At 34.5% G+C, this 13,392-nt stretch overlaps 1 protein-coding gene across 2 annotated transcripts in view; it reads left to right on the top strand.

Moving 5' to 3' along the window:
- adcy8 (adenylate cyclase 8 (brain)) overlaps positions 1 to 13,392 on the top strand; it is an 83,178-nt gene that overhangs the window by 21,633 nt on the left and 48,153 nt on the right. For both annotated transcript variants that reach the window (XM_088643922.1, XM_088643923.1), the window contains exons 4-6: positions 751 to 862; positions 4,837 to 4,964; positions 9,630 to 9,788. In XM_088643922.1, coding sequence (XP_088500048.1) covers positions 751 to 862; positions 4,837 to 4,964; positions 9,630 to 9,788 — 399 coding nt within the window. The remainder of the gene's footprint in view (positions 1 to 750; positions 863 to 4,836; positions 4,965 to 9,629; positions 9,789 to 13,392) is intronic.

The raw sequence follows: 13,392 nt of genomic DNA, 5'->3' as shown, positions 1-13,392 counted from the left end.
AATATGTGCAATAGATAGTGTGATTGTAGAACATGACTAGGGGGCCCATCTCTTTTACTGTAGTGTTTTTGTATGCATGCTAAATTCCTGAGGACATAGGTTCAAAACCTGCTTAAGACACAAACTAGTGATTTAACTTTAACCACAGCGGAACACAGTGAACACCCTACTAGGATGCTACTGTGTTGCCTATAGAAAGTTTTGAAGTGCAATAGTGATATGCTTCAATAACTCAGTTCACTAACCCATTACAGTAGGAATTGTGCCAGGTGTAACTTGTTCAATGTGAGCTCTTGCTTTGATTTACTATGAGGAGAGTGTAATAAGTACAGTATTTTACTTTTTTTAAGCCTGTACCTAGTTTCCAACAAAACAGGCCAGATCTTTGTTCGTCATACTAGTATTATACAGTATATGGGATCCCTGAGGATGCAGCTCAGGTCCAACAGAGCAGTGACCTCATTGCAAGGTGTCATGAAGGTTGTTTCATATGACTGATGTAACAACAGGCTACAGTGAAATGTCATGAAGCCCAGAGCTGGGCTTTCAAATGTTTCTCACACACTGCCAGCACCTTCCCATTTCTTGTCAATACCTGTTGTTAGATAGGTGGCTTAGTTTATCTAACTGATGAACACAGCGAAGTGCATAGTCAGTATTCACAGAGAGATCCAATGTTTCTGTTTTGAGATGCCTATTCCTGTTGTAGTAGAATAATATATTAATTTGATATTTCCATATTTTATTCAGCATTCTTTTTGCAGACGTGAAAGGCTTCACCAACCTGTCTACGACCTTGTCAGCACAAGAATTGGTCAGGATGTTAAATGAATTGTTTGCAAGATTTGATCGACTTGCACACGTAAGTGAAGTGTAATGAGACACATTTATCAGCTCTTGTGATGCTACTTTCGGTGTGTTTTTTGTGTTTTCCTAAGATGATAATTATTTTTTCCTAGTTTTAATGCATTCTCACATTAATGAAATGTTATCTGTTGTATGTACTGTACAGTACAAAAGTTTTACATTCAACCAGCCCTTTTTATTAGGCTAAAAAGACTGATGTAAATTTGATTAAAATTAAATACTGTATTTTACAGAGATATAGGTGATTTGTGTATGTTTATCCTCCTGACCTACTGCAGACCAATGAGAATGATTGTGAGACAGGTGAATCTGCATTTGCCAAAGTTGAAGCACACTGAAATATGGAAAATAATTTGGTGTTTAGAATTGTTAAAAAGAAAAACAGTGAACACATAAACGGACCAAACTGTAAGGATTAGTTTGCTCTTTTATATGTATGTCTCTTCTTCAAACTATAAAAATGACCCTCAATGATACAAATGATTTAAGTGAAAATATTTCTTGTTGAAATATTTTTCCTTCTTGATGAAGAAACATATGTCATGCCTGTTCTAGCAGGGTGATAATATAAATATCCTTGCTTGATTAACTAGAGGATCAGAACTGGAATAACTGGATTTAACATACTGTAGTTAAAAAGAGTGCACAAATTTATCTAACAGAAATGCCAATAAAGACATCAAACGCACTGTTTAATAATTAGAGTTTACAGAAATAATTATTTTTAAGTAACAGCAGAAAGTAAAACCATAGTTCTTTGCATTATAAAAGGCCATTTCCTCTAGCAAATTAATAACTTCTTTGTTTTTGTTTCGTGCTTCAGATATCCAGTGAACCATTAAAAGTTTAAAAGCAGAATGTGCAATGTATAATCTGAAAGCACAAAGCATAAACAAGTTCCCTACAGGTATTTTATAATTATGCCCATTTTTTTTTGTTTTGGTAAAGGGTTTAATTGCCCAGTCTAAAAGCAATCATGCATTATATTGTAGTTACTAATAGGAAATGCAGTGAGCCTAGTTAATTATACAGTAGGACATGGGATGAACAGTGCTAGCTCTACTGTGATAACAACAATAAGAACATAATGACTCATTTATTGATTAAAGAATGCATATCAATTTTGTCTTCCTCGCCCAAAGAGGTGATCAGCATTTCATATCTATGCCTTGTATAAGCTTCATCATTATTTTTTCGCATGTTGGAAAAGTCAAAATGAGTTCTGACTGAATATTCGTCTCAGTCTGGACACATGCATCACTGCATTGTCTCCTTAACAAAAAATTCATATGAAACAGTTTGAACTAAAATCCTGTCATGAGTGGGGTGGGTTTGATTCTGTTGTATTGGGTGTTCTTGAAGGGAACAAAAGTATCAGGAAACTGTGGGGTTATTAATACAATTACTGTAGTTTGTCGCTATCCCCCTGTTAAAATACCATTTTGGCTATTGGTCATGTAATTTTGGCATGTCAAAAGTGAATGAAATTTGTAGCCAAGTTTCAAGCAACCTACAGAAGTCAGTAAGCAAAAGTCTTAAGGACTGAGCTAACAGTAACATGAGCTGTGGAAATGGCATAGACAAAAAGTGAAAGAAAGTCCAAATTCTCCACTCAACAACTTATAAAGAAGAACATCCAAGTTGTTACAAATGAAATGGGGTCGTCTGGCCTGTCTAGCTTGTGCCTTTTAGTGGCTAAATGATTTGAGGGCCTCATTGAGGCATCACAGTATTGGCTTCAACAGCATGGCTGGATAGCTTGTCCTGGATTTCCACAATTAGAAATTATTGTAGCTAGTGGAAAAGATAGAGAGTAGAGTCTGTAAGAAAGAGAAAAGTGGAATGATCAATGCTGGGTTTGGCACAACTGGCCTTCTAACCATGGTTTAAAATGTGGAAGAGGTATTAATGTTTAGTCTCTTTAATTACCCTTGCTCACGTGTAGGCCCATGTACAAAATCACAACTGTGTTTCTGTATTTGCACTTAGTGTTGGATTAAGTGAGTAATGGCACTTTGGGATCCTTTGGAGTTGAAACATTATATAAATGCAAGGACTTATTAGAATTATTTATGAAATTCATGTACAGTGTATGCACTTAATATAGGCAATAAATGCTTATGTACTGTACAGTATCTCTGTTAAAGTCCACTGTTAGGGTGGATCTACAGTATATCAAAAATATCGTTGCTTAATGATTAAATGCCTTATGAAACAGTACATTTAGAATAGTCATTTTAAATAAAGGCTTTCACTAATTCAAGTTATTCTCTTATTCAAGAGAAAGAATTGTCATAATTGTAAACCAGGGTTTTCCACAGTAATAAAAAGTAGGTTATGTGAGGCCAGACCATCCTTTATATCAAATAAACCCCTAATAGGATTTCAATTAAATGTGGCAGTTGATAGCAGTGTGAACTGTGAAACTGAGTTTTAACAGAAATAACTACAGAAGGAATCCCCTGTGGAGTTGCTCCAGTAAATTTTAATCCCTTTAAAGATATGCCTGTAGTGCTTTTTCAAGCTCTAGTCATTCTGAGATATTTTCCAGTTTTTCTCTAACAACAAGAAAAACTTTCCAACTGTGTGTTAAATGTAAACTGCCTATTTTTGATTTTATAAGTCTTGGCAATGTACCCATCTGTACAAATATCGTTTGATGAGAAAAAAAATCACAGTGCTGAAGTGTTTCTTCCCCACTACTGTACATAATTTTTGACATTCTCCTGGCCCAGAAGGTCTATATAGCAACCCTGTTTAGTAAGTGTGTTCCTATTTGCCTTTTATTTAAAATGTAGGACTGGGGCAAGAAATGCAATTCACAAATCTTACTTTTTGTATTATTTCATTAGAAAGAACCAACTCAGATATATATTATTTGTTAAAGTAAGTAATCCATCGTTTAAAATGTATTTTTGCAGAACCTAACCAAGTACTTAAGAAAGTACAAATGTGAACGATACAAAATAAGAATATGGAAAATAATATCAATACTAAGTCAATGACAGTAGTACTTTGTGATTTTATTCCAGAGATCAAATGGATAAATTGAAATAAAAGAAGTGTTAAAGCTTTAAAAATTCAAGTGTTTAATAATTTCCAAAGAATAATCCTTCCTAAATGAAATCAGTCACCAAATTCTGCTTTAGATCGTACCCTTTCCTCACATTAAAGGTGCTAAGTAGAGTGAATACTATTATACTGTATGTGAAGACATCTTGTTTCCGAAATGTCAAATGTTCTTATTAAACTATTTTATTATTATTATTATTATTATTATTATTATTATTATTATTATTATTATTTCTGCATATTGCTGTTTTTATTAAATGAAGAAACATTAAAGGCCAAATGTCTTTAATCAAAGATGAAAACACTTGGCTCACAGATACTGTGAAGTTAAGTTAAATTAGAATTACTATTACAGTTTACTTTAAAGTAAAGTGTATTTTAGAAGTTACAAAACATTTTCCATGCATGCATAACTAACCTGTTTAATTCAAATGTATAAACCATTTCTAGATGCTGTCTGTAACTCCCGAAATAAAAGGTTTGTTTGAAAGCCACAATATGCATATTTTTTGCAATATCAAAGCAACTGCAAATTATGTCAGAAGCCTGGAAAGATGATCACTGGTCTTTAATCTTTGTTGTTCAAAAGCTTGGATTACGTTTTGGTCTGTAAATGACTATTTTTTAATTAATGCTTTCAAGGTTTATACTCTACCAGCACATCTGTGAGACTGTTGCAAATCTGTTGCGATGTTAATGGTATACTTTGTTTAGGTAATACACTGGACAGTACTGCATTGCTATGAATTGGTCTTGTAAATAGGTTTTCAAGATCTGTAAGTGTATTCACCCTCATCCTTTTAAACACTAATGTCTTGCCAAACCTGCTTTTGGCTTGTTCTCAAAGCTGCCTATTCTAAGCAGCCTCCTGCTAATGCAATCACCCTTGTCTCTCAGGAACACCACTGCTTAAGAATAAAGATCCTTGGTGATTGCTATTACTGCGTTTCTGGGTTACCGGAACCTCGGCAGGACCATGCCCACTGCTGTGTGGAAATGGGACTGAGCATGATCAAAACTATCAGGTACTAATATTCTCCTTTAGCAATTGTTTCACCCTAAAATATTAAAGGAAACTGCTTGGTGCTTTTAATGACACACAGGGCTGTAATCACTGCATTGAATTAGTGTCATTAATTGTTATCAAACCAATTAGGTAGTGTAACATAAGCAGTATGTGTGGTCCATTGGGTCTCTACAATCCACTGAATGCATGACAAGAGGAGTGCAGGGTGCAAAATACTATGCTTATACTGGATTGGCATGAGTTTACCTGTCTCATCTCATCAAATGATGAGATATCATAGAAGGAAGTCACAATACACCAATATTTAATATTGGAATTTTAAAATGTGTACGAATGGTATCGACAGTTGTCTTGTTTTTATAAATGTGAAATGAGTGTTTCATGGGCTACGCTCTGAGGAATATGAAGATCATCTCAAGGCAGACCAGTTGATAAAAAATAATTGAAAACAGCAGGTAAAAATGCTTAACTATAGGCAATAACATGAACACTTCAATTTTTGTATTTCATGTGCTGGAGAATAATCATGAACAATGACCAAATCCTAAGGAAGAGAGCCTGTAACCCTCACTATCCCTTCATCACTGAATGTTTTCTGTTTTAATAGGAAGCATTACATTCATTGCTTCATTGCAGGTTTTTGGACAATTTTATCTTTATTTTTCATCAAGATCATATGTAGCGTTCAAACGTGGAACCCCTTTGCATACAGAGGGATGTCCTCTGGAATACGTTTTATCAACATTTCACAATTGACCTTGATTGATCTTTGATTTAGTAGGTGGACAAAATGTGTATCTCATTGCAATATACTGTAGATTGATTGAAGGCACCTTTGGCAGTGTCCACCACGAGGAGATTTAAATCCCAGTTTTTAAATCTTTATAATTAAAATACCTATATTAATTTATATCTTTAAGTAACTGAGATGATTTCCATAAGACCAGATCAGTTAAATGTGTCAGCTACACTTTGGAAGTTTGTTTAAATTAGATTTTAGCTTTAGTTTAATTTTAACTCAGGAATATAATGGTGGATACAAGCCTTGAGAGAGCACATTCGTGTTGCTTATACCTTATCCTCAATTCATATCACTCTTAGGAATCTGTCCACAGCATTGCGACTCTCCCACAACAACACCCCCAAAAATATACATGTACTGTATACTGCTTGGTGCAGAAAGACTTATAATGTAATAATAGTACTAGCATAACCAACATTATGTATTTAAAGGATCCCACAGAGTCAATTTCAGCAATAGTTAGGAAGCTATCTCCAGATTACCACAATCTTATCCCTAGATAAGAAGTGTCTCCTGTTTTCAGCCCTAAATCTTCTCATTCCATTATCTTCAAATTGAGTCTGCGGGTCCCTTTGTTATTGCTGATCTTGAAAAAGACACATTTTTGCTCGATCAATGACTTTCAGGATTCTAAACACAGAAACTAGTCCCCATGCGATCTTGTCCTTGCCAGGAAAAAAATTAATCTCTCCTTTCTGTGTATGACATGTCCTTAAGACCAGGAATCAATCTGGTTGCCCTGTTCTGTGCGGGCTGACCTGCAATATCTTTTTTTCTAGGTAATGCATTTTAAGAACATAAACAATATTATTGTGTATAAAACTAACAACCAGTGTAAATGTTTAATGATCTGAGAGAGAGAATACATACTGTACTGTATCTTGTGTTCATGTTACGAGAGTAACATTATTTGAGAATAAGGTATGAGCAAGTTACAGAAAATCTGATTTCTTAAGGCTTTGGGCATATTTATATTTCTTCAAAATTAGAAACTTGAGCTCCAGAATTCAAATCAAATAAACAACCACTGTTAGTGATTTTAGTACTTATGAGAAAGTTAGTCAACAGTAGGTAATTCCTGTTAATAATCAGAGTTTTCCAGCAAAATGTACTCCTTTAAAACTCAATGAGAATATTTTAGAAAGACAGATGTAAAAGTGAATCTTGGGTGTGCATAAAAGGACATTAATATGTACAGCAAATTGAATATGTACAAGACTTACACAGTGATATGTACAAATACACACAGTGAAACATTCTGCTGCTATGCTGCTGTCAGGCTTTGTTTGCCCTTTCATTCCGGTTTGAGTAAGTATTTCTAGGTATACTGTACTAGAATGGTAGCTTAACATGGACAATTAAGGCAGGAGCACCAATGGCATACTGTATTACAGTCAACATTTAACATTACATAAATTAAGAAAGGTCTTATTTTTACCTTGATACTCTACAGTTACACCCATTTCCTGACAAAAGATATTAAATGCTATAGAATTAGCTTTGAGTGCAAGTCTCATCTTAAATAGTGCAGTATTTTAAGACATTACTGTGTGCCTTCTGATCTATGCCATGAAATGCCTTCTCACAGCTGTGATTTGCTGTATGTTCCATCTCATGGTATTTACCCAACTTCTTTTTTTTCCTGTAGAAATACACTGTTGACATAGATTAATCTTTAGTGACGTCCATAGAATAGCTGACAGTGCTGCACCTGCTGGTTATATAAATAAACCCTATCAGTCAGCCTGGCTCCTTAACATTTTAAGGATGACGCAGAACATCCATTTAAAAAACAAAATTCCTGCTCTCCAAGCTTAGCAGATGCAGTGATAAGAATATTGTTGGTTTTATTATCTGCTTGCCTACATGTTAAGCATTCTTAAATGGGCAACAGAACCACTTAAATGGAATAAGTCCTTCCTTGTGCTGAGCCATTTAGAAACCTGATAGCAGGTGTAATGCCACTGGCCAATTTCCTTTAGATTCTATTCCATCTGGGCGATTTATGTGTTTCTTACTTTAATTGCTTGGAAACTTTGCATTCAGATATAGTACTGTGATACAAGCCAAATGCATCTTAAAAGCTTTGTGTGACTCCTCTGAGTCCAAAGAAGAAGAAAAATTATCAAAATGATTTAGCCTAAGGCAAAGCAAACAGAAACATATACTGTATATTGTAATGGTTTGACCATCGGAGGGAATAATACACTTTTGATACTAAAATCAAAATGAATGTCAAAGGGGATTAGATCATAAAGCCACTAGAGAGTGTTTTTGAAATTCAAAAACTTTTGGGTGGCAGACCGTCACAGCGGTTAGCATTGTTGCCTCACAGCACTGGGGCCCTGGGTTTGCTTCCTGGGGTGCTATATGTGTGGAGTTTGTACTTTCTCCCTGTTCTCACATGGTTTCCTCTAGGTGCTTTGGGTTTCTCCCTCAGTCCGAAGGCAGCTTGATAGGTTAAATGGGTTCTAATTTAGCCCTGGTGTGTGTGTGTGCCCAGTGATGGACTGGCGTCCCATCCAGGGTGTATCCTGCCCTGCGCCAGTTGTTTGCCAGGAAGGGCTCCGGCTCCCCTAGGCTATATACAGTATGTTATCCTGATATGGACAGAATGGATAAAATGGATAGAAAATGGATGACTGGTAATGATTTAAGACGTCCATTTTAAAGGTGCTGAGCTTAGAAGATATCTGGTTTCTGAAATATTCTCATTAAACTATTTATTCTCTTTCTATTATTTTCTCTCTTGTTTTCTTATTCCAAGTATTCGATTTAAAAAAAACACAGGCCAAATGTTTGTAATCAAATATGAAAAAAAAAAAAAATTTGTTCCAAGATTCTGTGAAGTTACATTAAATTCAAATTACTATTACAGTTTACAGTTCCTTCAAAGCCTACAGTATTTTAGGATAAAATGGTTAGATTTTGGTTGGATGAAAGCTTTCATAGCAACATTCCCTTTTTGAATGGCAAAAGTGCCAGACAACCCTTTCCTTTGGAGATGACACTTTCTAAATCAAATTTATTAACACCAAAGGGAACATTAACAAATCAGTTCTGTACAGTAATATGAGAACAATTTGACCTCTGTGAATGTAATTGATCATTCTAATGTAGCTGTTCCTATTATGATATGGACACTGATTTCATTTCCTTTTAATCTATTACATTCATAATCATTCACAGCCTCTAAACTTGATTTTTGCCAACAATGATGTTGTCACACATTTACACTACAAACACCAGTGCTGACATAGTGTGTACTGATTATTTTATGTTTTCAGTATTTTCATATATGAACTAACAAGATATTTAGCAACTGCTGATTGCTTTCAACAGAACATATTAATTATAGACTAAAGAAACCAGTAATTGGAGGCTCATTGTTAATGAGACAAAATATATTTTTTTCTCACACCTGAAGAAGGCTCCACGGTCGAAACGTTGTGTTTTCTTTTTTTTTTCTTTTTTTCGGCATGGAATAAACCTATTTCTTGTTTTTTTTTTATAAATGTACGTTCAAGACTTCAGAGTAAGTACCGTAGGTGCTCTAGCGAAAAGTCCTGTGTCCCACGTTTTAGAATAATACTAATTTGATAGACATTTCAAGCATGACAACTGTATAACCATGAATAACTTGGTGGTCTCTTCCAATTCATTCCACATCTCATTCAACTACTCAGTTACTATGCAACATGAATTACAGCAATACAGTGCCCGTTCAACTAGCCTTCTTCATCAGATGTGTTACCATGGGAACACCCCTTTTGGAAAGATTATACCCTTTAAGAATGTTATTTCTAAATATAAGAAAAAAGTAACTGACTTTTTTCCCCTCTCTTACTTTTGTTGGCACAGATATGTGAGGTCTCGCACAAAGCATGACATTGATATGAGGATTGGGATCCACTCGGGTTCCGTGCTGTGTGGAGTCCTAGGGCTTCGCAAGTGGCAGTTTGACGTTTGGTCCTGGGATGTAGACATTGCAAACAAGCTTGAGTCTGGAGGTATTCCAGGGTAAGCCACGTCAAAACTATCGAATGAAAGAGATCATTATTTTATTTTTTAAAACGTTTGCAGTAAAATTATGAGTACATGAAAAACGATCCACTTTTTGATGTTTACTGGGTCGTTGTAACGATGTAACATTTGCCAAAAAGTCCCAGAAGAGTATTTAGATAGCAGAACACACTTTTATAGCACTGGTTTTAACTGCAGTTTTACTGCAGCCTGTACTCCTTTGGTTCTCAAAATCTGCTCTGAAGTAGATCAGTTCTTATAGCCACAACAAGGTCTTAAGTGATTGAGAGACCTGCTTTCATTGGCAGCACAACAGTTATGTTTTTGGGAGGTGTTTCAACCATAACACGATACGTTTCTTTAAAGGCACTGCTTTACAAAAGGTGGTATCTATTGTATGTGTGAGGTAAACACAGAATTGTCTCATCAGACTGGAAACAAAAGATGTGTAGAAAGCATTCAACATTTAAAAAAACAATAAAACAAATCATGTTTAAAAAGGCAGTGAAATCATTCTATGCATTTTAAATAAGAACTAAAGACTTGATTGGCAAGATTACACAGTTTTCCCCATACATCAAAGTTGACTTAATCAGCATATCACTTTAAAAGACAAAACCCAAGAAGAGGGTAATTCTGCACTGACATAAGGCTTTCACATGACAGTAGGTGCATCAGTCTTTGTGTATAGGATGTCACAACAAGATGTTTTTTTTTAGATCTTCTTTCCTCATTACATGAAATTAACACTTCTGAAATCATAGACATCTCCTGCCTCAGCACAATGGGAAGTTGAATTAAATAAGTTTTTTTTTATATATTTAAGGGCTGCACAGTGGCATAGTGGTTAATATTGCTGCCTTGCAGCACTGGGGTTCTGGGTTCAATTCCAGACCTGGGGCGCTATTTGCGTGGAGTTTGTATGTTCTCCTTGTGTTTGCATGGGTTTCCTCCCACAGTCCAGACACGTACTGTTAGGTTAATAGGCCCTGGTGGGCCTGGTGCTACCCCGATGGATGAGTATTTGTAATTAAATGTAAAGTGATTTTTGAAAAGGCTTGTGTAATTTCTGTCACTCCATAAAATATTTTTTTCCGCCAAGCAAGTTAATCTCTGCTTTTTCTCCATCCAATAAAAGCCATGTAGAAAACAATTTTCACTTTCAGATCTGGAAAAAGCATATTAGATGTGGAAATTGGTTGACAATCATCATTTAAAAAACCACTTAAAATTTAGTTTTTCCATACAAAATCTTAAAAATAATAATACTAATTACATACATTTTCATTTATATTATTCTGCTATTATGCATGGTTTAGTGTTTGGACAATTATTGGATTTTTAAACCATTTAAAAGACATTAAAACATTTTAAGCTTCATTTTAAAAAGTTTCACTTCTCCACCACACAGACTTTCGAGTTTTACAAGACTTTCAGCTTGACATACAATAGCAGGTTGTAAAAAGAGAAGTCTGATTTTTTAATCTATTACTCTAAGATCAAATTTCCATAACTGCAATCAAAATCTCAAGTGTTTTAAGTGGCAATCTGTATGTTTTTACCAAATTCATATTTTAGCATTCAAAAATGTGTAGTAACATGCAGTCACATCATACAATATATATGTATATTGTAGAAATTAATGCAAGGATAAAATCTCTTTCATAGCTTGTTTACTGTAAATTAAGTCATTTTTTAATTAGAGGTTTTTGATGTTTTCATTAGAACAAACTATGGGAATACCAATAACATGTTAATCCAAAGAAACAGAACAGTTCCTTTAGTAGCATCCTTTGACATACTGTACAGGGCCCAGCTATCCCTGTAGGCAAATGTAGAGCACATCACCTATCTAATTAATTTACTGAGGAGTAGACTGTTTGACCACAATTTGCCTGCAGGGAAAATTAGGAATATAGTTTCATTAGCAATTATTCATGTAATATAATATTTTATATTATGTTATTAGGTTCCGTACTGAGCAGAAAAAGAAGCAAGTTGAAAAAAATTACTTGGCCTTTAACTTAATTTCCCCTGTCGACATATTTGCCATGTAATTTTATAACTTGGCAATGGGCAGTTTTCCTGTAAAATTACCTTCAGGGAAAATAAGAGTCATATGCTATTTTTAATTAATTTAGACAGAAAAAAAAGCTTTCATCAAATATCATCAAAGTGGAAGTGGATGTTGTGCGTTTGGGATCCCAGTCTTGTTGGATCAGACACTTCTTTTTGTATTCCTGGCTGACTTCCTTAAATTTCCCTGTACACTTCTCCGTTTGTACTGTTTTCAGTCTGTACAATTTCAAAATATCTAAAGGCACTCTCAAACTTTAATTATGCTTTTGACATGTCCGACAGTGGGCAGCTTAACCCCTTCTTTAAATTCTTATTATATCTTTCTCCACCTTTCTGAATAAATACATAAAAATACATGCTTTTGGAAACATCTCAGTTACGTCAGCTACTGTCATCCTGTTCCCTGAACAAATCAAGTGTTGTTTTCTAGCACACTGACCATGAAATCTGTTCCTTTTCATTTTATTCTTACTGTTTGTATCAACAGCTATACATCATACTTTGTAAGCAGCTCTGGAATAATATCTGAAACACACTATTTTTCAGACGAAAATCTCAAACACATCTGACATAAAATCTTTGTTTAATAATGTATTATATGGGGAGATAAGAATATATACTTTATATGGATATATGCAGTATGAGAATCATATTATTTTTAAACATCTTCTCTGAATAAAATATTTATTTGTATTAGAGTTTGTACATTTAATGAAAGCAGTGTTTTTCTGTATGATATAGAACGCAAGAGCTTTTTTTATTTTATGAAAGCGTCATAAGATCTATCTTATCTTAGATAACTAACATATCTAAGAACACAGTGGAAAAAAATAGCTAAATCAGTCATTTATTGCAATGCAATGAGTAATCCCTTTCACTTAATGGTGCTTCAGTTATTATGCTCAGAAAGCAATTTAGATATTGGTGATGGGGAAAAAAGGTAAAAGTAAATCTGGTAAGCGATCTTTTTAAATTGTGCTCTTGTACTATTGATTTTGACCAAGTCAAAACTTAACCCTAAATTGTTTGGATGTCAGAATGAAAGGCTTCACCACATACTGTAGCTATAGAATTGCTGTAGTTGTCAGAAAATGTTTTCCTGGCTGCAGTAGTCTTGTAGATGCACTGTCAGGAAGCTTGACAATCTTCTGCTTTCTGAATTCATTCTTAATTTCTGGTGTGGAATTTTTTATACACCCTATTAACCTTTCAAACATTTTTTTTTCAAAATCATCGATCATTCTTTCAGGTATAAATATTAGGTTTTAATGGGTTATACACCACTTCTACAGTATGTGTACCCCTTGTATCTTCACCAGGAGTGATGATAAATCACTTTGGATTAAAGAGTCTACCAAATGAATAAATGCAATTTAAGTTGAACCTACAGTATTTAGGTAATACTTTAAAGAAACTATTTTTTTCTCACATACTCCTTTCTAATCTTCTCTTCTTTTTTGCTTTTGCTTTTCTAAACGGAAGATTGGTAATGTTCTTAATTTCAATTCTTGAATCCTTTTCT

Source organism: Lepisosteus platostomus, chromosome 8 (assembly GCF_059453375.1).
Source record: "Lepisosteus platostomus isolate fLepPlt1 chromosome 8, fLepPlt1.hap1, whole genome shotgun sequence".
Lineage (NCBI taxonomy): Eukaryota > Metazoa > Chordata > Actinopteri > Semionotiformes > Lepisosteidae > Lepisosteus > Lepisosteus platostomus.
Note: the sequence above shows the minus strand (reverse complement) of the source record. Positions and strands in the feature narration are given on the sequence as shown.